This window comes from Rhineura floridana, chromosome 11, assembly GCF_030035675.1.
Source record: "Rhineura floridana isolate rRhiFlo1 chromosome 11, rRhiFlo1.hap2, whole genome shotgun sequence".
In the NCBI taxonomy this organism is placed as follows: domain Eukaryota; kingdom Metazoa; phylum Chordata; class Lepidosauria; order Squamata; family Rhineuridae; genus Rhineura; species Rhineura floridana.
In genome coordinates, this window is record NC_084490.1 from 72,553,282 (window position 1) to 72,576,667 (window position 23,386).

Genomic DNA, 23,386 nt, shown 5'->3' on the forward strand with positions numbered 1-23,386 from the left:
TCTACAATTATTGCTGTTTGAAAATTTTTAACTCAAGAGTAAGCCAAAGCTTGACTGCACTTCAGTTTCACACAGTACAAATTTGTATGGTGTTGGTTCATAAGAAGAGCACCTTTCTGAACTGTACTTGGAGCCTAAAGTTTACACAGCAGTAGGAGGCACTGTGAGAATTATCCCCAGATTTGTCTGTTTGGGTTTTTTGCACAGTAGACAGGAAAAGGCACTGGAAAGCAGGCCACTACATGCACATGTCTCCCCAAGTCAGAAACGGAAAATGTATAATTATGGATGCACCCAAGAGTTGTTGCCACCAAACTGTCCCTCAGGAATTCTAATAGAAATATGCAAGATCTGAAACTATGCTCTTTTTAATAGGGTGCACTTCAGTACTTTTCTATGAATATCTTTGAGAATATAAATACCAGTATTCTTACCTGGAGGAATAACTGGCTTGTATCCAGTTGCTGCAAGATGAGGACATGTGACAGATGCACATTCTCTTTGGTAATTGTTGTCAGAAAGGACACCTACAGCTTGACAAGATCCACGGTAATCTACAGCCACACGATCAGAATAGGCAGCACATACATTGCTGTAGGTTTCACCATTATGGCCACATACCAAATCTACTGATTTGCAAAATGACTGAAAAGTGAAGCAGTTAAAAATTGAAAAGTACAGATTTACAATGCCTTGCAAATTAAATGCAGCTTGTGGTGCAAACAATACAATTATCTCCCAAGTCTAGTCAGGAACTGGGGAAATTGACCAGGAAACCAGATTCATGACCCACCTGCCAGCAGTGGCACCACCAATGATCTTCTGCTGATTATAAGGCCCCAGAGGATTGATCCTGGGGGAAGCATGTGAACACTCGCCAGGAAGTGACTTGACTTGGTGGAAAAAGCAGCCATATAAAGCTACTCTAAGCCTACTCAGAAGAGAACCTATGGACTTCAGCAGTGGAATCATTGTTTTAAACTTCCACCTCTCCTTATGTAGGCTTTGTGAATACCAGCAGGTCACAGTATTTCAAATTTAAAACAAAGGTGGAAACTGCTGATTAGAAAGTCTCAAATGCTGACAGAAGCAAAGGAGAAAGTTGAAGAATCTTCTTAAAATACTAAAGTGCTTTCAAATGTAGACTTTCAACCACCTTTCTCCTCACTAGTATGAACTCTTACAAGCTCTTGCACACCATAAAATTAGGAGATATATGTGGTGTATCCCATAGCATGCAAAGGGAATATATATCTTTGTTTTTGACTGGAGGCCCAATTGGCCATTTGTCAAGGCTACATATTGGTTAACAGTAGTAACTGTAAAAGCCTCAGAGAGAAAGGAGACAAGATGCCCGAGGCTATCTGATGCTCAGCTTTACTATTTGAGTGCAGGTGGAGAATCAAATGACTGAATGCTCCCCTAGATAAAATACTCCCCACATATACAAAACCAGCATGTCAGGAAGAAGGTTCAAGGTTAGTTTTGTCTTTGACATGCACTTCTGCATTTCTCAGAAGCATTTCATGTGGAGGTGGATTTAAACAACTGACCCATCCTGATACTAACAAATATTAGGTGGTTTCGTTTAAGACCTCTTTAGTCACTAGTGCTACATTAAGAAGGAGATGGAAGCACAAAGAGCAGAATTTTCAAATGAATATCTACTGAAGTTTCCTGCTCTTGTGTGTCTAAGCAAAGGAGCTCATACCATCAGCTCCTGAAAAGATCATCAACAGCCTGAGAAAATTGTTGGCACAGCTCCAGTCCCAAACCTTCCCTGGGACTAGTTAAGACTTGTGTGCCTTGAGGGAAGGCAGAAGCAAGGAAGTCCAGGCCAAGAGAGCATGTGCCATTAGCTCCTGAAGTTGGCCTGAGAATATTTTACAGTATTTGTTTATTCTAATATTTCAAACTAAACCGCCATGGTGCCTAGCTTTTAGATATAATTTGTCAGAAGTTCCGGGGGGGGGGACTATAAGAAAATGTTTAGATTGGATAGATTAGAAAATAATTAGGTCTGCTTCATATGTTATGAAATAAATGGGTACATTTCATACATCTGCAATATATAACATGTGAGAGGTACCCTCCCCTTGAGCAAGGGGTCATTCATACTGGGCTAACTGCAGCTTCCCAGAGTATGCACATATGGTCAAAAACAAGGTTTTCCCTTCACACTTTACCAGGTACACGATCCAGCATACAAGTATATACCTGCTATTTCTATAAGCCATGCTTGGTTTAAATCCAGTAAGAAATTCAAAGAGAAAAATCTTGCCAGAGAAAGCTTTTAATACTACTACTACAAAAGTCAGTATTAAGTGTAGTTTGGGGAGTGAGAGGCATTCCAAACCCATTTGACACCCCAAAACCTCACAAGATATCCATGGTGACTAGCAGGATCAGTTCAGCAGGCAGAGTTCAAATAAGTACCTTCAGAATGAAACACACTAGGCAGCCTTTCCCACCCCGTACGTTGCTGGACTACAACTCCCATAAGCCCCAGACTAGGTGGCCAAAGGTCAGGGATTATGGGAAGTGTAGTCAAGCAACATCTGGGGACCCAAAGGTTGGGAAAGGCTGCACTACAGCATTCACATTCTCCCACCACACATGCAAGCACCTGAAGGAAAAATGCCCCAGAGAGGAAGAAAACAATTTTGACTGGGTCAACCTTAACAGCCGAACAATACAAACCACATTAAGTCATTTGAAAGATTACTCCATACCTGGCATGGACCTTTGTATGATATACTCTTTCCCTTTTGGTGCAGAGCACACAGATTGCTATATTCTATATTGTCTGTGTCACAAACAGGATCTCGCAACTGGTCACCACAACTGAATTGTCTGGACACACATTCATATTGATTACATCCAAATGTCTCAAAACTGGTTAAGCAGACCTGTAGTTTTGGTACACATCTGAATAAAATAATAATATTTTCATATTATTTGTTATTGTTATTGGCCTAAGCAGTAATAATAATAAACAGCAAACAGCAAAGCTAAACATTTTGGGACATGCTGGGCCTGTACAAAAGGGTCGGGCTCCACTTGAACTAGGAGGGAACTAGATGACTGGCACTTAAAATCAAAAAGATGGCTGAACAGCTTCTAAACTGGTTGAGGGGGGGAAAGCCAACAGGAGCTGAAGAGGGTCTGGTTTGGAACAGGTTTGGGATAAAGACATAAAAAATTAAATGTAGTCCTAGAACTAGGTAATGTGAGTGCAGAGGCACGGGGTAGCAATTCAGAGAGGCCAAAGTCCCACAGTCCAAGCCAAAAGTGCCAAAGAGAGACACTGTATATAAGTATCTCTATGCTACTGCTAGAAGCCTCCAAGGGAGAACTGGAGCGCTTGGTCTTAGAGGACAGCAACTTGGCAGAATGGAGGAAACCAATGGGACACAGTTATCCCTGGATATAAGCTATATCAGAAGGACAGAGAAGGACATACTGGAGGTGGAGTTGCTCTATATGTGAAAGAGGGCATTGACTCCAGCAAGCTAGAAACCCCCAAAGAGGCAGACTCCTTCACAGAATCATGGTGGGTGGTGATACTGAGTGGTATCACCCCAAGAGTAATTTATTACTGGGGATGTTCTATCATCCTCCTGATCAAAATGCTGAGGAAGATCTTGAGATGAAAGATGAAATCAAGGATGCATCCAAACTAGGAAATGTTGTAGTATTATCCTAACAGACTGGCTACATATCCATGCCAGTCACAGCAAAGAGGTATAATTTCTAGATACCCTAAATGACTGTGCCCTAGAGCAGTTGGTCATGGAACCGACCAGAGGGGTGGTGACTCTGGACTTAATCTTAAGTGGTGTCCAGGACCTAGTGACTGGGAGCAGTAAATTAAACATACACGTAAACTGCCAACTGGCAAGAAAATCCAATATGGTCACTTTTAACTTCTAAAGAGGAAACTTCCCAAAAGTGAGAGGATTGGTAAAAAGGAAAGTCCAGAAGGTCAAATCACTCCAAAATACTTGGGAGTTGTTTAAAAACACAGCATTAGAAGCTCAACTGGAATGTATACAGCAGGTCAGGAAAGGTACCACCAAGGCCAAGAGGACACCGGCATGGTTAAAAGCATAGTCAAAAAAGTTATTAGAGAAAAGAAGGCTTCCTTCAAAAAATGGAAATTTTGTCTGAATAAGGAGAAAAAGGAACACAAACTCTGGCAAAAGAAATGCAAGAGGACAATAAGGGATGCTAAAAAGGAATTTGAGGAGCACATTGCTAAAAACATGAAAACCAACAAAAAATCTTTAAATACAGTGCTTGGCAAAAGTAATCCAACCCCTCCCCAATGCTCTCATATTACTGAATTACAAAAGGTACATTGTAATTATGTTCTGTATGATATTTTATTTTGAAACACTGAAACTCAAAATCAATTATTGGAAGGTGACATTGGTTTTATGTTGGGAAATGTTTGTAAGAAAGATAAAAAAACTGAAGCATGTTAAGTATTCAACCCCCACACATTAATATCTGGTAGAGCCACAATAACAGCTTTAAGTCTTTTGTGGTAGGTATGTACCAGCTTTGCACACAGTATCGGAGGGATTTTGGCCCATTGTTCTTGGCAGATTCACTCCAGGTCGTTCAGGTTGGTTGGATGTCGTTTGTGGACCGCAATTTTCAAAGAGTGCCACAGATTCTCAATGGGATTGAGATTAGGACTTTGACTGGGCAAAGGACATTCACCTTTTCCTTCTTGAGACACTCCAATGTTGCTTTGGCTTTGTGCTTGGGATCACTGTCCTGCTGAAAAGTGAATTTCCTCCCAAGCTTCAGTTTTTTAGTGGACTGAAGCAGGTTGTCTTGCAGCATTTCCCTGCATTTTGCTCCATCCATTCTTCCTTCAATTTCAAGATGTCCAGTCCCTGCTAATGAGAAGCATCCCCACAGCATGCTGCTGCCACCACCATACTTCACTGTAGGGATGGTGCGTCTTGAGGCATGGGCAGTGTTCAGTTTACGCTACAAATAGCGCTTTGAGTTTTGCCCAAAAAGCTCTATCTTGGTCTCATCTGACCACAAAACCTTTTCCCACATCACAGCTGGGGCACTCTCATGCTTTCTGGCAAATTCCAGACTTGCTTTCAGATGGTACATTTTGAGTAACGGCTTCTTTCTTGCCACCCTCCCATACAGGCCAGTGTTATGCAGAGCTCTTGATATGGTTGACGGGTGCACCGTTACTCCACTCCCAGCCACTGAACTCTGTAGCTCCTTCAAAGTGATGGTTGGCCTCTCTGTGGCTTCTCTCACAAGTCTCCTTGTTCGAGCACTGAGTTTTGAGGGACGGTCTTTTCTTGGCAGTGCTGGGTGGTGTGATGTAGCTTCCACTTCTTGATTATTGATCCAACTATGGTCACTGGGATATCTAAACACTTGGATATTATTTTGTACCCTTTTCCTAATTATGCATTTGTATTACATTACCTCTCATTTCTGTAAAATACTCTTTGGTCTTCATTTTCCTTCAGATCCACAGCCTGACCAATGATCCCTCAACAGCGGGGGTTTTATCCTGACAATGTGACAGCAACCTTAATGGTTCACAGGTGGAGGCGAATGGTAAGGTAACTGTGTCCTCAATAGGGCAATTTCTTTCATCTGTGTAAACTGGGAGCTTCCGCAGCACAGGGATTGAATACTTATGCAACATATTTCAGTTTTTCATGTTTCTTACAAACATTTCCCAACATAAAACCAATGTCACCTTACAATAATTGATTCTGAGTTTCAATGTTTCAAAATAAAGTATCATACAGAACGAAATTACAATGTACCATTCGTAATTCAGTAATATAGGAGCATTGGTCAGGGGTCTGATTACTTTTGCAAGGCCCTGTACATTAAAAGCAGGAGACCATTTAGGGAGGCAGTTGGACCTTCAGATGACAAGGGAGTCAAAGGTGTGATAAAGCAGGTTAAGCAGACTGCAGAGAAGCTAAATGAATTATTTGTGTCTGTCTTCACAGTGGAAGATATAGGGCAGATTCTGTGCCTGAACTAACTTTTGCATGAAGGGAATCTGAGGAACTGAGGTAAATAGTGGTGACAAGAGAAGACGTTCTAGGCTTAGGAGACAACATAAAAATTGACAAATTGCTGGGTCCGGCTGGCATCTACCTGAGAGTTCTCAAAGAACTCAAATGTGAGATTGCTGATCTTCTAACAAAAATATGTAATTTGTCCCTAAGATCCACCTCCATACCCAAGAAATGGAAAGTGGCCAAAGTAACAGCAATCTTTAAACAAAATCCAGGGGGAATCCTGGAAATTACAGGCTGTTTGGCTTAACGTCTGTCCCAGGAAAACGGATAGAAAATATTATTAAAGATAGAATAACCAAACATATAGAAGAGCAAGCCTTGCTGAAGCAGAACTAGCATGGCTTCTGCAAGAGTAAGTTCTCTCTCAGTAACGTATTAGACCTCTCTGACAGCATCAACAAGCATATAGATAGAGGTGATCCAGTGGACATAGTGTACTTGGACTTTCAAAAAGCTTTCAACAAAGTACCTCACCAAAGACTCCTGAGTAAGCTTAGCAGTCATGGAATAAGAGATGTCTTCTTGTGGATCAGGAGCTGGCTAGGAAACAGAAAGCAGAGAGTAGAAATAAATGGACAGTTTTCCCAATGGAGGGCTATAGAAAGTGGAGTCCCACAAGGATCAGTATTGGGACCTGTGGTGTTTAACCTGTTCATAAATGATCTAGAGTGAGGGGTGAGCAGTGAAGTGCCCAAGTTTGCTGATGATATTAAATTGTTCAGGGTGTTAAAACAGAAAGGGATTACAAAGAGCCCCAAAGGACCTCTCCAAACTGAATGAATGGGTGGTAAAGTGGCAAATGCAATTAAATGTAAACATATGTACAGTTATGCATATTGGTGCAAACAATCTTAATTTCACATATATGCTCATGGGGTCTGAACTAGCAGTGACTGACCAGGAACAAGACCTCGGGGTCATAGTGGATAGCCCAATTAAGATATTGAGCATGTAGCAGCTGTAAAAAAAAAAGGCAAATTCTATGCTAGGGATCAATAGGAAAGGTACTGAAAATAAAACTGCCAATTTCATAATGCTGTTACATAAATCGATGGTGTGGGTGCATTTGGAATACTGTGGACAGTTGTTCGCTCACCTCAAAAAGGACAATATAGAGTTGGAAAAGGTTCAGAAAAGGGCAACCAAGATGATCAAGAAGATGGAATGACTCCCTTAGGAAAAAAGGTTGCAGCATTTGGGGCTTTCTAGTTTAGAGAAGAGGCGAGTAAGAAGCGACATGAAAGAGGTGTAGAAATTAATGTATAGCATGGAGAAAGCAGATAGAGAAATGTTTTCTCCCTCTCTCATAACACTAGAATATGGGGACATCCAATTAAGCTGAATGTTGGAAGATTCAGGACAGAAAAAGAAAGTACATCTTCACACAGCGCATAGTTAAACTATGGAATGCACTCCCACAGGAGGCAATGATGGCCACCAACTTGGATGGCTTTAAAAGAGGATTAGACAAATCCATGGAGGATAATAAGGCTATCAGTGGCTACTGGCCATAATGGCTATGCTCTGCCTACATAGTTGGAGGCAGTATGCTTCCAAATACCCATTGCTATAAACCACCTGAGGTGAGAGTGCTCTTTGCACTCAGGTCCTGCCTGTGGGCTTCCCATGAGCAACTAGCTGCCACTGTAAGAACAGGATGCTGGACTATATGGGCCATTGGCCTGATCCAGCAGGATCTTCTTACGGTCTTATGTACTGCTGTTGCCAAATCTAGCAGGTGATCCCAATTTCTAGAGGTTCTTCTCTGGCGAACTGTTTGACTTCCCTGCTTCCCAAACCTAATAGCTAAAGGGACCTATGCATTCTGATTTCACCCAGTGGTTCAGAAAATCCTTACCAAAGTTCTAAGGGCTGAGATAGAGTCTACCAGAGGCAAACACAACAGCTTTTACAGCAGAACAGCATTCTTACTGAGATACGGCAGGTGCTCAATATTTGTGGTTTCCAGAAATAATTGAAGACATTTTTGTTTCAGCAATCTTTTCCAGTGGGATGAAAAGGTCTCTACCTTAGATTTTAATTCTGTATTATTTTTAAACCTATCTTCAGTTATGTTTTGTACTGTTTTTAAAACGTTTTAGCTGGTTTTTTATATGGGTTGTATTCAATTAAGCCCTACTTAAAGCACATCCATTAACTTTCAATGGATCTACTCTGAGTAGGACTACGATTGGAAATTGCCTTAATGCGCATGTAAAAGGCGGTTCATAAATTTAGAAATATATTTCAGCCAGGGTGTGAAACTGGGCCAGTGAGGGATATGACTTAGGAAGAGAAAGTGAGCAGGGTAGGAAGTTCCAAGAGCCAGACAGAGAGAACTGGGGGGCTGCATATGGCCTACAGCCTTGGTCACTCTGGTGGATGACATGAGGAGGGCATTAGATAGGGGAGAATTCACCTTTCTTGTCCTCCTCGATCTCTCAGCGGCTTTTGATACTGTTGACCACAGTATCCTTCTACATCACCTGGAGGGATTGGGAATAGGAGGCACTGTACTGCAGTGGTTCCGCTCCTTTCTCTCCGATAGGCATCAACAGGTAGCATTGGGAGAAGAGGTTTCAGACCCTTGGCCTCTCAATTGTGGTGTGCCACAGGGCTCTATACTCTCTCCCATGCTATTTAATATCTATATGAAGCCGCTGGGGACAATCATTAGGAGATTTGGGCTGCAGTGTCACCAATATGCGGATGACACTCAGCTCTATCTCTCGTTTAAATCCTCACCACAGTTGGCTGTGGAGACCATGTCCAAGTGCCTGGAATCCGTGAGTGGATGGATGGGAAGAAACAGGTTGAAGCTGAATCCCGATAAGACCGAGGTGCTACTCGTGGGGGACAAGGGAAGGTTGGGAGATATTGACTTGATGTTTGATGGGGTGAGATTGCCCCTAAAGGACCAGGTCCGCAGCCTTGGGGTTGTTCTGGATTCCAAGCTGTCCATGGAGGCTCAGATTTCGGCAGTGAGCCGGGCAGCTTGGTATCAATTACACCTCATACGTAGACTGCAACCCTACCTTCCTGTTCATCAGCTCCCATTTGGTCACCTCTCGTTTGGATTACTGTAATGCGCTCTACATGGGGCTACCCTTGAAAACGGTCCGGAAACTACAACTTATACAAAATGCGGTGGCTCGACTACTTACAAACTGTCGTTGCCGGGAGCACATCACTCCAGTGTTGTTCGATCTGCACTGGCTTCCAGTTGTTTTCCGGGCCCAGTTCAAGGTGTTGGTACTAACCTTTAAATCCCTACACGGTCTCGGCCCAGTTTATCTGATGGAGCGCCTCCAACGCCACCAATTATGCCGCCCGACAAGATCAGCCACACAGGGCCTTCTCTCAGTCCCGCCAACTAAAACAGCTAGGTTGGTGGGGACTAGAGAGAGGGCATTCTCAGTGGCGGCCCCCACTCTCTGGAACTCCCTCCCGCTGGATCTCCGGCATGCCCCTTCCCTGAATGTATTCCGCCAGGCCTTGAAGACCTGGCTTTTCAGACAGGCCTTTGGGACTTCCAGGGAGGGTTAACCTCTATGACTAATTGCCTATTACTCTGAACTGTCATTGTTTTATAGCTTTTATCATTTGTATTGTATTATTATGATGTATTTTATTGTAACTGAGATGTACGTCGCCTAGAGTGGCCACCGGCCAGATAGGCGACATATAAATTAAATTATTATTATTATTATTATTGTTATTATTATTATTATTATTACAGAGCTGAGGTTCCCAACCCTTGCCTTCAAATTGCCACATTAGTGGTGGTAGAAAAATGTAATCCTTCTACAGCTCCTGAACATCAAGTGGGGAACTGACTCTCCAGTCACACTTGCTCCCCAAACTCTTTCCCTGGCTGGAAGAACAACTGGAGGAAAAGCGGCATCTTGAAGAGCTGCTGCCCCTGTCAAGGGAAAAGTGATGGTCTGGTAGTACTGCTGAATGAATGGGAATGGATTGGGACCTTAGACTAGGCTTTCAAGAACCTATAATCAAATGGGTCTTTAAGCTACTCCACAAATGTCAAGTGAACAATCTCTCCATTTAATACCAGGCATGGGAAGTGATTGAGAAGCTTATAACGATTGCAGCACAACATCAATGTGAGCAGAGGATCAGCAGCAGCTTGTTCCTCTGGAAGGCTGAAATGGGTGGTCCTGCAGGCTCAGCCACGGCAGCCAATTGGCACGTGAGATGACTTACAAACCCTCAGCTAGTGGAAAGGAGAAGAGTTCAGTTGGTGAATACAACATTTCTCTGACCTTCCCCATCAACTTTGTACAAAGAGAATAAAAGCAAGTTGCCAAAATTTGCTGTCTGAAGAGTGTCTTCTTTACTCTTGCATTTTATTTTCACAGAGTTCCTGAAACACTGCCTCTCTATCAAAGGCAGGAAAACAACTGGGAAATTAGAGAGGTTCCACATCACAGGAAGTGGCCCTGCCATTCTCTAGAGGCAAGATCTAACCCTATAGATGTGTCTTCTTGTATATGGGGGCAAAAATAATGCTTGGCCATATGTTCCAGAAAAAATTTCTTTTCCAGCTAACGCATTTCTGTTAAAGCCTGGTTTTAAAACTCTGTGCAGTGAATTTGCTTTCAGAATCCACATTTCAATAACATTCAATAAAATTCAAAGTGAGCCATGAAATAAGAGTTATATAACCAAATGATGTGGTGCCTGGCTGTAATTCCTCGTCTGTTAATAGTAAAAAAACAGAACTAGGTTTTGTACAACCTACTTTTTGTAAGCAAGACAATACCCTAGAGTCCTGAACATTTCCTTAAATATTTACCTCTGATTTTTTAGGCAGGGATTTGGGTTGCAAGGATCCTTGGTTATGCAGGATCCAAATTCAAACTGATTGTCCTGAAGCTCAACACAACGTGCTATACATACACTTGGATAGGTACGGCCATTCTGCCCACACACTGGGACAAACTCATCCTTACAGTTACATGGCAGACCTGAAAAAGTTAAACCTTTGTTAGAAACTTGCAGATTCACAAAGAGGTTGGGATTCTGAGATCTATGTTCCTAGTAGCTAGAGCAAAAGTGCCTTATAGCAGACATGAATGCCCATGATCCAATGCAGAGACGAAGCACACTTAAGCCAACTGAAATCGAAGAATTTAATCACACAATTCTGTTGTGAGCATGGCTCTTTTCTTGTAAATATGTTATAGTAGGATATTAACATTCTTAACTCATTTATCCTTAGAATTATGGGATTTACTTGACCTTCAATTTTCTGTTGGACTCTGAATATTGGGCAACAGCAGCCTCAATATGTTGCTACATAATCTGGTCAAAATATGGCCAGAGAAGAAAACACATACACAAACCTATTGCAGTTCTTTTAGCATTCCTATTAATGATTAACTTGGAAAAAAAAATTTTTACTTGAAAATGCTACCTGTAATCCGCTCATCATCTGAGCTGTATTCATTTAGACACTGACGAGTGGAGCATATCAGATTCCCAGCAAAACAAGAACAGATATTGCAATCTATATTGAATGTTGTTCCATGGCCTTAAAATAAAAGAAATGCATTAATACCCCTGTTGTATTTCAAAATGCAACTATGTATAAACAGACATATGCATCGTTACAATGAAATTTGGACTAGCAAGACACATTAATGTTTTATGTAGTTATGTAATTTATGTAGTTATGACTAACTCTGTCAAGCCCCCATACCTTCCATAAAAGAAACTGACCTAGATATAATCATTCAGCTGTCTCTTAATACTATTTATTTGCACATTCTTGTTTTAGACAATTTACAGTGTAATCCTATGCATGAGTACTCAAAAGTAAGCCCCATTAAGTTCAGTGGGACTTACTCCCAGTAAGTTATACAGGATTGCAGCATTAATCTCTTTACATTCTTTACTTTAGATGAAAACAATCAACATACATAAAATACTAAACTACATTTAAAAGCTGATATAAAAGAAGCTTAAAAAAGTCCATAGTACATACAAAAAAGGCCCATATGTTTCAAATAGAACTTATTTCTGTGTAAGGGCTTCGATCAGAATTTGACTTGAAACCCGCAGATCCGTATTTTGTGCTAAAGACATTGCCAGGAAGGTAGGCTTTTTCTCCTTCTCAAGTTTACTGGAGTTGCCAGGCAAAAGACGGGCCCTATTACCGCCACCTACTGGCAACAGTATGATCACACTTGGAAGGTAGCATTTAAAGCACATTTCCCCCCAAATCCTGGGAACTGTAGTTTGTTAAGGGTGCTAGGAACTGTAGCTCTATGAGGAGTAACAACTACAATTCCCAGGATTATTTATGGAATACAGTGGATTTATTCTGATAACATTTCGACTGATTGATAATTGAGATTTTATTTTCTGATTTTTGTATTTTAAACCTTGCTATCAGCCCTGAAGCTTTTGATGAAAGACAGAATTCAAATGTCTTAAATAAGTAAATAAAAATTAATGTTTTAAATATATATAATTTCTATTTACTGGGCTCAGAAATCTGAAGATGTGATACATTGGTAATATGAATGCAACTGAACAGATGCCCAAGTTCATTGCTTTTTATCATTCATAAAGTGCAAGTCTATGCAGCAAGTTTGCAAGGACTGATTTAAGTTGATTTAATTTTTCCTACATGTGAAGGTAGCAATTTCAGAATGCAAATATTATAGAATAAGGGCAAGCTATCTATGACCAAGTATACTTCAGCTTCTGTGAAACTATTTTTTTTAAAGTATTAACCATGTTTAACTTAAAGACGCAGGTTAACATGATACATCTCTGATGTGCTACTGTAACATAGGGTTAATATATGATATTAGTAATATATGGTTTAAGAGCACTTTGGTATTAAATATATGACTGTCTGGACCTAAAAGTGTCCATAGGATACAAGGATGTTATACAGCGAAGTCAAGGTCTTAATTGCTGCTTCTGGATACATGTATTGGAAATGGTAGGATTCAGCTTTATCTCGCCGTCTTCAATATCCTGTGAGTGAAGGGATTCCTTCCTGTCAAATGTGGAAATGCAGCTTTGGTTTATGTGGAGTTGGCAAGATATCCCCTTTGGGTTACCTGTAACATTTTGGATACTCTCATGATTCTCAGGATGAGCTGTTATGCTTTTGAGGTGTTTTAGCTATAAATAACTTTCAACAGGTCAGTCTAAGAGTCCCTAGTTTATTGGATTACCTGTCTCATTGGATCCAAAGGGCTAGCTGTAATTGAAGCTTTCCCATAAAGATAGAATTGTGTATGCCTGCCATTGTTTTCACCTTGCTGGAGCTACAGTGGTTGAAAATATCGGCTTCACCTCAATTATGGTGAAGCTCCAGTGAGATACCACCAGCTTACCCTTTTAATTATAGTTAATTATAGTTATAAGATATATTCCTGCATTAGGAACATTCAGATGCTGCTGTATTTCTGAATTGACCTTTGTTTTTAGTGTATTTTTAATGTTTTTATTCTATGGTTGTTGTTTTTAACATAAACAGCTATGATGTTTTTAACAAAATAGTGGTATACAAATATTTAAATAAATAAATAGCCTGTAACAGTACTTACTTTTTATTTGCTCTCCAACAACACATGACTTTTGGAGGTCAACACAATGCAGTTCCATACAATTTTCTAGCAGTCCACTTTGGCCACATGTGCAAATTTTATAGCAACCAACGTCTCCTCCAGAGGATGGAACCTGGATGAATGTACCTTGGCGGACAATAAAATCAGAAGCTTCACCCAACTTGCAGCCTGTGTAAAGAAGGCAAGGGTTACTGAACTGAAAGACAATTTTGTTTCAGAAATGTTGAAAGGCTAATACATAGCAATAACAACTACACATGCACAAAATTATTAGGGGGGGGGTTAGCATACTACTTTAATTTTGAAGGTATAGAAAAAATTGAAGATGCATCCCTTTCTTTTGTAGAAATGTGTGTTTGAGCAAGAACTATCAATGTTTGTTTATTCTTTTGAGAATTTCTGTCCTGCACTTTTATTAGAAATAAAAGATGTCTCACCTCAAGCCTGCCATACTTATGCAGACAATAAATCTCACTGAATTCAGTGGGAATTACTTTATAGCTCATAAGATTAGGATTGGAGCCTAACTCAATTTTAAATACATTTACTCGAGGAAAGCCTTGTTGATTTCTCTGGAGTTCTTAGGTTGTTGTTTTTTAAAAAAGGCAACATCTATATGTCATCTTTCCAAATAAAATTCTTCCAAGACAGCTCAAATATTAAAATATATTAACTGTAACAAAATAAAACAGTCCTCTCTGAAACTCCCATGAAAAAATCCAAACAACAAATTCTATAAAACATACATTTTAAAAAAACAGAGTAAAAGATCCCACACCTGAATATTGCCTATCTACCTGAAACAGAAAAGACTGGAATGCGGTAGACTTCCGGATACCAACAGGTGAGGAGTGCCAGAGGTGTTTGGCCACCACAGAAGAAAAAAGACTCTCTCTTAGGCCTCACTTACTTTGGTGGTAGCCAAACAAGGAGGGCCTGAATATCAACTCTGAAAATTTGGAAGTTGTTCTTCGAAGATCAAAGAATGCTACATACAGGCAATAGTGGTTAAAAAAATCCGTATCTGTAAATATAATCGGGACTGCAAACAGTTATATTACTTACCCTGTGTGCAGAAATACGGAAGGCAGGGTTCCCCAGCCTGGCACCCTTTTCTATTTACTTCACACAACTGATTGGCAGCACAAGGATTTGGATTACAGGGGTGTGTGACATCCTCCACAATGTTCCCTAAAGTGCTTGGACCTGAAAAAAGCATAAAGTATATAGAGACTAAGCACTATGTGTGCATAAGCCTCTGCAAATCTGAGCAGAGCCTCAAACTTGAGCACTCGCCTTTCCTCTTCTTGTGTGGCCAGAAGAAATAAACCATACCAAGATTAAATTTCACATTTAATGATTCCAGGCTTGTTACTATATGAACAAAAATAAATTCGAGTCAATGGCAAACCAAGCCAACTTTAAACCATGGGTTATGAAGCTGGGCTATTGTTACACATGAACTTGTCCTGTATACCATTTCCATTCAAAAAGTTAAGAAACATATTGTTATAGGATTGTGGGGTTGGTCTGGAAGATATCTGTGAGTTCCCTCCCAATATATAATCCTGTGCCTATAAAAGATGCAGTTGTAATAGAGAAACCTGCTATACTGGTCAGACCAGTTCCATTCATAAGTAAATTATGCTGGCCAGGCTGTTGTTCACTGTATGGACCAATCTGCATATGTAAGAATGTAGGTCCAGAGAAGACCAGTTGATATAGAAACTCTTGGAGGAAAGTGATACCCTCCCCCAGTTAGGAAGCTTTTGTGTGTGTTAGCGAGTCTGGGGAAACCTTGGAAATGGAAAGAGACAGAGAAGATTGCTCTGCTGAACCCCAAGCTATGGCTGGGAAGATTCCCCTACAAGCCTGATGGGGAAGCAAGTTAAAGTGCATAGTTAAACAATGAATTTGTTCCTGCAAGAGCCAGTGATGGCCACCATCTTGGATTGCTTTAAAAGATGATGAGGCAAATTCTTGGGAGTATAAGGCTATCAATGGCTACTAGTTGCAATGGCTATGCTCTGCCTGCACAGTCGGAGGTACCTCACCAAAGGCTTCTGAGGAAGCTTAGCAGTCATGGAATAAGAGGAGAGGTCCTCTTGTGGATAAGGAATTGGTTAAGAAGCAGAGAGTAGGAATAAATGGACAGTTCTCCCAATGGAGGGCTGTAGAAAGTGGAGTCCCTCAAGGATCGGTATTGGGACCTGTACTTTTCAACTTGTTCATTAATGACCTAGAATTAGGAGTGAGCAGTGAAGTGGCCAAGTTTGCTGACGACACTAAATTGTTCAGGGTTGTTAAAACAAAAAGGGATTGCGAAGAGCTCCAAAAAGACCTCTCCAAACTGAGTGAATGGGCGGAAAAATGGCAAATGCAATTCAATATAAACAAGTGTAAAATTATGCATATTGGAGCAAAAAATCTGAATTTCACATATACGCTCATGGGGTCTGAACTGGCGGTGACCGACCAGGAGAGAGACCTCGGGGTTGTAGTGGACAGCACGATGAAAATGTCGACCCAGTGTGCGGCAGCTGTGAAAAAGGCAAATTCCATGCTAGCAATAATTAGGAAAGGTACTGAAAATAAAACAGCTGATATCATAATGCCGTTGTATAAATCTATGGTGCGGCCGCATTTGGAATACTGTGTACAGTTCTGGTCGCCTCATCTCAAAAAGGATATTCTAGAGTTGGAAAAGGTTCAGAAGAGGGCAACCAGAATGATCAAGGGGATGGAGCGACTCCCTTACAAGGAAAGGTTGCAGCATTTGGGGCTTTTTAGTTTAGAGAAAAGGCGGGTCAGAGGAGACATGATAGAAGTGTATAAAATTATGCATGGCATTGAGAAAGTGGATAGAGAAAAGTTCTTCTCCCTCTCTCATAATACTAGAACTCGTGGACATTCAAAGAAGCTGAATGTTGGAAGATTCAGGACAGACAAAAGGAAGTACTTCTTTACTCAGCGCATAGTTAAACTATGGAATTTGCTCCCACAAGATGCAGTAATGGCCACCAGCTTGGATGGCTTTAAAAGAAGATTAGACAAATTCATGGAGGACAGGGCTATCAATGGCTACTAGCCATGATGGCTGTGCTCTGCCACCCTAGTCAGAGGCAGCATGCTTCTGAAAACCAGTTGCCGGAAGCCTCAGGAGGGGAGAGTGTTCTTGCACTCGGGTCCTGCTTGCAGGCTTCCCCCAGGCACCTGGTTGGCCACTGTGAGAACAGGATGCTGGACTAGATGGGCCACTGGCCTGATCCAGCAGGCTCTTCTTATGTTCTTATGTTCTTCTGAATACCAGTTGCTGGAAACAGCAGGCGGAGACAGTGCTCTTGTACTCAGGTCCGACTTGCGGCCTTCCCACAGGCATCTGGTTGGCCACTTTGTGAACAGGTTGCTGGACTAGACGAACCACTGGCCTGAATCAGCAGATTCCTGTTATGTTCTTAAGTAAGTGCTATTGGACTGTTAATGCTGAGAATGCTTCCATTTTAGTATATACAGTAGGGGCCCACTCATATGGCGGGTTACGTTCCAGACCCCTGCCGAAAAGCGATACCCGCTGAAAAGTGGAACTCTGTCAATAAAATGGTGCCTGAAGCCCGAAAAATGCCGTAAAAGTGGATCAAGCACTGTATGAGTGCGGCCTTACTCTAACTAAAACTGCCCTATCAGCGGAACGCCAAAAAGCGGGCTGCTGAAAAGCAGGGCCCTACTGTATAGGTAAAAATGTTTGTATAACCGCCCCCTTTTTTTGGATCAGCACTAGAAATACCTACTTTTTAGTAATTCTGCAGACATTTTTGTGAACGTTGGCCTTGATGCATAGGGCTTGTTCTTCAGTACTTACGAAGATATGTATCTAAAGGTATGCAAGTCTGCAAGTCGTCTGTTGGAGATAAAAGTTCGCAAATGCTTTCAGCCATGTGTCCCTCAGGAAATTTGCTTAAATCTCCACATTTCTTGAGAATTTCCACACAATCTGATCTTCAGGAAAAAATAAACATTTACACATTACACACATTCACAATGACTGCAACAAAAAATATATTTGCATTAAAATGCCAAATTTTTATTACAACATATGCACACCTATAAATGGGTCTTGATCATATCACTATTATTATTCCTTAATAGTACTACATATCTATAATAGAGTGTGATTTTTAATTTGGCCATCTTTATTTCATATGTTTGCAAAAAACTCCCAAACTGAATGGCTTGGCAAGCTCAGATAATATATTTGAGGTTCAACATTGCCATCTCTGTTTTCAGCGCCTTTTGAAGACTTTCCTCTTTCAACAAGCCTTTTAAGTTGAGACCTATCCCAGTCTGCGCCTATGTTGGAATTGCTTTGTAATATGGCTTTTTTTAAACAATATGTTTTTAATCCCCTTTTTAAATATGTTTTTAAAGCTTTTTTAAAAAAATGTTTTTAACGTTTAATGTATTTTAAGGTCTGTTTTTATGATGTTTTAAAGTTTTTTTAGCGCTTTTGTTTGCCGCCCTGGGCTCCTGGCTGGTAGGAAGGGCGGGATATAAATCAATCAATCAATCAATCAAATAAAATAATAAATAAACAAGGACCTTTTTTGGTATTGTTTTTGTGCCTTTTAAAAACTCATCATTTACTCAGGCATTTGCTGGCTTATTTATTTATTTTTAAGATAAATATATCAATATGATGTAATAGTTTTTAAAAAAGATTAAAAAGATAAGAAATATATTAAATAATAAGATGTAGATAACGAATAAGATGCTTTCTTATACACACCTGAGTGAACTATACAGATAAATTCTACTGTCTTTTCACAATACCACCAATAACGTATGTGGATTTATATTTTCTTGTAATTATTACACCAATACATGAGACAAACACTCTATTTTTCAATAAAAAGACTGATAATTTGTATTCCCTCCCTGACTCTAACCATGTTAGTTAATTTCACCATGTAACACATCACATACTTTAGATACCAATCCTCTAGTGCTAGGGTCTTTATTTTCTTCCAGTTATGACAAATAGTTTAGTGTGTAACATTCAGAAGGTTCATAACCATTTGTCTATCATCCAATAAGACTAGATATTTCACACAGCCATACAGAATAACTAATAGATATGCTGGTAGTACATAACCTGTTGAAGTCTTAGTTTCTTATTTTACAACAGGTATTTGTTGCCTTGCGCCTTCAGCATAGGTTAAATGTTAAGTCTTGAGAGTGTCAGATGCCATGGAAAAATAAATTTATAAAACATTTCTTTAAGGGTAGCAGCACTAGTTTGTTGAGGAGTAATTTTTCACAGCCATTTCCAGACATCTAATGATTCCATACAGAAATCTCTTTCTTATTTAGATTAACCTCCTGCTGGGAGGAAGGGCAGGATATAAATCAAATAACAAATAAATAAATAAGTAAATAAAAAATAAGTGTTTGCTAGTTTACCTATATCCATGATAATTCCATAGAATATTTTCATCCTTCAACATTAAAATTTCAAATTCTGACAGTACTCAAAAAGAGCCATGTTTGTACATACAGGGAGATTGCTCTGCCCATCTGGAACCATACTTTCAAATTTGTCAACATAGCGGCTTCATAGTATTGTTTTTTTAAATGCAGGAGATGCAAATCTTCCATTTTTAGTTGCATTTGATAAGATTTTCCAGCTACTCTTGGGTTTTTTGCATCCAAGACAAAGTTTATCAATAATTTTATCAATTAATTGTGGAAGAATCAATAATGGGATTTTTTAAAGTAAAAATAATATTTTTTAGCAAAACCATCACACTTACTTCTGGTGTTTTCCCCAATCATGAAATGTTTCTATGTGTCCATCAACTTATGCAATTTTTTACTTCATGCTATAATTTAGCATGGTTACACTTTGTTACATTTTCAGGGTTTTACATTATCCTTTTTCGCATATATTTAACTAGGGAATCTCTCCATGGTATTTTATATTGTGTTGTTTGTTCTTTTGTTGGTTTATCCAGGTTAAGACCCATATATTCAGCTTTTGAGAAATTATTTTTATAGCCTGAGACTTAACTAAATTCTTTAATCAGGGTTAACAACTTTCCGCGTGAGTGCTGAGGATCTTTTACAAATAATACAACATTGATTGCATATAGGTTAATCTTGCATTCTTCCCCATCACAACCATTTGATTGTTTCATTTAGAGCTTATAGCTTCAGCTAGGGACTCAAACAGCAGTGGGGAGAGGGAACATCCCTGCTGAATTCCTCTTTTCAAATAGAATAGATCTGAGCTTACCCCATTTACAGAAACAAAAGCATTAGAACTGGCACAAATCATTCCAATCTATCTCTACCTAAATAAAAAAAATTACCTGATCCAATAATTTTCAAGATTTGACATAAGAAATCCCATTCCAAGTGGTCGCAAGCTTTCTCAGCATCTAAAATATTATACCGTATGATTGTTTTGACTTACTAACAATGTAAATTACAGTGAAAAGATTTCTTATATTTGATGATGGCCTACAGTGTTTAATAAAGCCTGTCTGATTGTTAGCTATGTATTAATTACCTATCGTAACTATAACAGATAAATCAGATGTGAATTCTGTATGCTTACTGAGCAATCAATATGATCTGTCAACAATTGAAAAAGCATTTGCTGGTTTTTAATACTGAGCTTTTGGTGAGATGCTTTTCATATATTCTGAGTAAGGATATCCTAGTAAGAGTTTCTGAATGTTGCAACCCCTTCCCACCACTGTTACTGGCCAGAGAACAAAACGAATAAACTGTATCAAACCACCTGGATGTGGGATCGTGCTCACAGGACCAAGCATATCTCACCTTCTCCACACTGGGCAGGAGTTACAAGCACTTCCAAGTTTTTTATTGTAAAGAGATTTCTTCACTGAGATATTTTCCCTTTAGGGGTTACTTCTGAAATTCATGGTCCCTCAAAATTATTTTTCAAGAGACATAAAACATGAAAAATAAATTTGTGTTCTCCCGATCTGAAAATCAAACCTCTGAAACTGAGTTCAGGCATTTTGCCAAACCATGATTTGCAGTAACCATAAAAACCAAACTATGCTTGGAACTTACAGATCTGCTCGTCTGCTTTCATTTTCTATCCTCTCAACACTCATCTTCCCACATTTATAAGTTCACTTCCACCTCCACGGTCCAGCAGCCTCTGGAGGAGTGATGGCTCAACTATGGTTTTTCAATTCAGGCACCGTGTTAAACAGTAGCAGCACAAACCATAGCAGCACAATTCAATCTACGGTTTCTAGTTTTGCTCTGCTGATTGATGGTAAGCCATTGTTTGTCAATTTAGGCATCACTCCATAACTTGGTTATGTTAACTAAGCTTTGGTGTGAAGTCTAAATTGAACCTGACTGGTTTCAACTCAGTTCTAGATTAAAATAGGTTTGCAAGTCTTTTCCGACATTGGAAGGACTGTTATATTTTCCAGCTGTGCCCTTTGCTTCTTTCATTTTAAAAAAATATTTTCCAGATCTAAAAACATGTTAGTGTATCCTTTCTACATGCAAACACAAAGCTACTGAAGTTGACCATTAAAAAGTACTTACTTGCAAATAATGCTTCCTCTAGATTTACTGTGACATGGTTTAATCTGCAGTGAACAAGCAATTGCCTTCCACGTTTCAGGCTGGCATTTTTTAATATCAAGAACAGGAATATTTATAAATGGCATCTTAATACTCCCTTTCTCCCAAAGTTTCATATCATTCATGGCTCCTTGGTCTGATTGGGCATTGCAGCTCCTGAAGAGTTCAGTTGGCCTTCAAGGAAAAATGCAATATATAATTATACAATAATAAAAACTGCTAAGCACAATCCAATACACAATTGAGCATGTGAAGCCCATGAATTTCATTATTGTTAATAATGAAAATACAAGTATTTATATACATCTTAACATATAAATCATCTTACTTTTAAATCAACATATTGTATTATAACAATTGAAATTTACAACGACATGATACAGCTGGAACACATATCAATGAGAATAATATACACAGTTGATTATTATCCTGATATTTCCTATTCCAGTGATTTATAAATGAATTCCACTTTTCAATAAACTTTTCTAGTGAACATCCTTCCTTCAAGTTTTGTTAGAAATGCTACTGTTTAAACTCACTAATGCCAGAATGATACAGAAGGAGTTTCTGGAGGATTTCTAAAATGCTGTTATTATTTGACTTGCATCTGTAAGTGACCAATTCACCATTTCTAAATCCTTCTGCAAATCTTTTACATACCTAAGAACAGACCGTTGGTCTCACCTGAAAGGTGATTTTCCCAGTTGTCATGCCATCATGTGGGTTATAGCACCTCCTAGCGTCTGAAGGCAAGAATGCAAAGGAGAAGACCTGGGCTGCTCCTTCCGATCCCACTCCAGTTCATTCGAGATGAGGTCAAAGTGAGACATCTTGACAGCAGTTGCTAATGGAACAGACAGTACAGCAAGGAAAAAGGCAACTGCACAAACAAAGGAGCAGCAACAACCAGAACACATGCACATACACATAGGTCTTGACTTATTAAAACGTGATAAACTTACTCTAATTGAAGTGTATGAAACAAGTGTATGAAAAAGTGATAAAAAATAATACACCCAGGCAGCCTCCATCAGGGAGGGCCATGATGATACCTAGGAAGACCACCTTTCAGATGAGACCAACTGTCCACTTTCCCCAGGTAGCATGCCATCACATGGGATGTACCAAAGTAGCCCTAGTAGGGAGGGGCTGCCTGCTGCCTATACATGAGAAACAACCTGTTGCAAAACACACCTCCCAAAAGAAGCATCTGCAGAGGCATAGTAGTCTGTCTTATAGTGCCTGATGAATGAGTCTGTAGTAGACCATACCGCCACCCTGCAAATATCTGCAATAGGTGCATCAGTTGCGAATGCATCCATGGTGGCCACAGACTTAGTAGAATGTGATATTGCGAGGCTGGAAGCTTGATAGACTCGTAGGCCAGGGCATTGCCAGTGTGCAACCAATAAGACAAGGTGGATTTTGCCACTTCCCCCCCCCCAGGGTTCTTGGGTGAAAGGATACAAACAAAGATTCAGTTAGCTGTATGTCTTGAGTACGGCAAAGGTAGACCTTGAGGACTCTGCCCACATCTAGAGAATGCCAGGCTTTTTCAAGCAGATGAACAGGATTAGGACAACAAGATAGAAGTATAATGTCCTGGTTACAGTGAAACACAACTTACTTTGGGGTGGAAGGATGGATCAGGATGTAAAACTACTCAATCCTTATGAAATACCCAGAGATGGCGGGCCGGTGACAGTGCTCCCAACTCTGACACCTGTCTAGCCGAAGTGACAGCTACTAAAAAAAGGAAAGTACTTGCAAGGGCACAGATCTGAGGGGCTCAAATGGGGGGGGGCACTGCAGTGCTTGCAGCACCTTCTGTAAACTCCAGAATGGAAAACAATTACACATTGGTAGGGAGAGCGAAGCAGCTCCCTTAAAAAAATGTTTAACCAGAGGATGAGTGCCCATGGGGATGTTCGACTAATTAACATATAAAATTGAAGAAACAGTAGAGGCTTGGTAATGCAAGGTGTTGGGCTTCAGTCCCATCTTCAAACCTTTGTGAAGGAACTGTAAGACTTGTTGGACAGTGGCTTTGGAGGGTTGGAGACC

The 23,386-nt window shown here is 40.0% G+C and overlaps 1 protein-coding gene across 3 annotated transcripts in view; it reads right to left on the bottom strand.

Moving 5' to 3' along the window:
* The window catches only part of RECK (reversion inducing cysteine rich protein with kazal motifs), a 189,318-nt gene that overhangs the window by 40,653 nt on the left and 125,279 nt on the right, over positions 1-23,386 (bottom strand). For all 3 annotated transcript variants that reach the window (XM_061590670.1, XM_061590671.1, XM_061590672.1), the window contains 8 exons: positions 21,284-21,496; positions 17,553-17,689; positions 14,759-14,899; positions 13,673-13,861; positions 11,521-11,637; positions 10,900-11,071; positions 2,733-2,928; positions 435-645 (listed from right to left, as the gene is read on the bottom strand). In XM_061590670.1, coding sequence (XP_061446654.1) covers positions 435-645; positions 2,733-2,928; positions 10,900-11,071; positions 11,521-11,637; positions 13,673-13,861; positions 14,759-14,899; positions 17,553-17,689; positions 21,284-21,496 — 1,376 coding nt within the window. The remainder of the gene's footprint in view (positions 1-434; positions 646-2,732; positions 2,929-10,899; positions 11,072-11,520; positions 11,638-13,672; positions 13,862-14,758; positions 14,900-17,552; positions 17,690-21,283; positions 21,497-23,386) is intronic.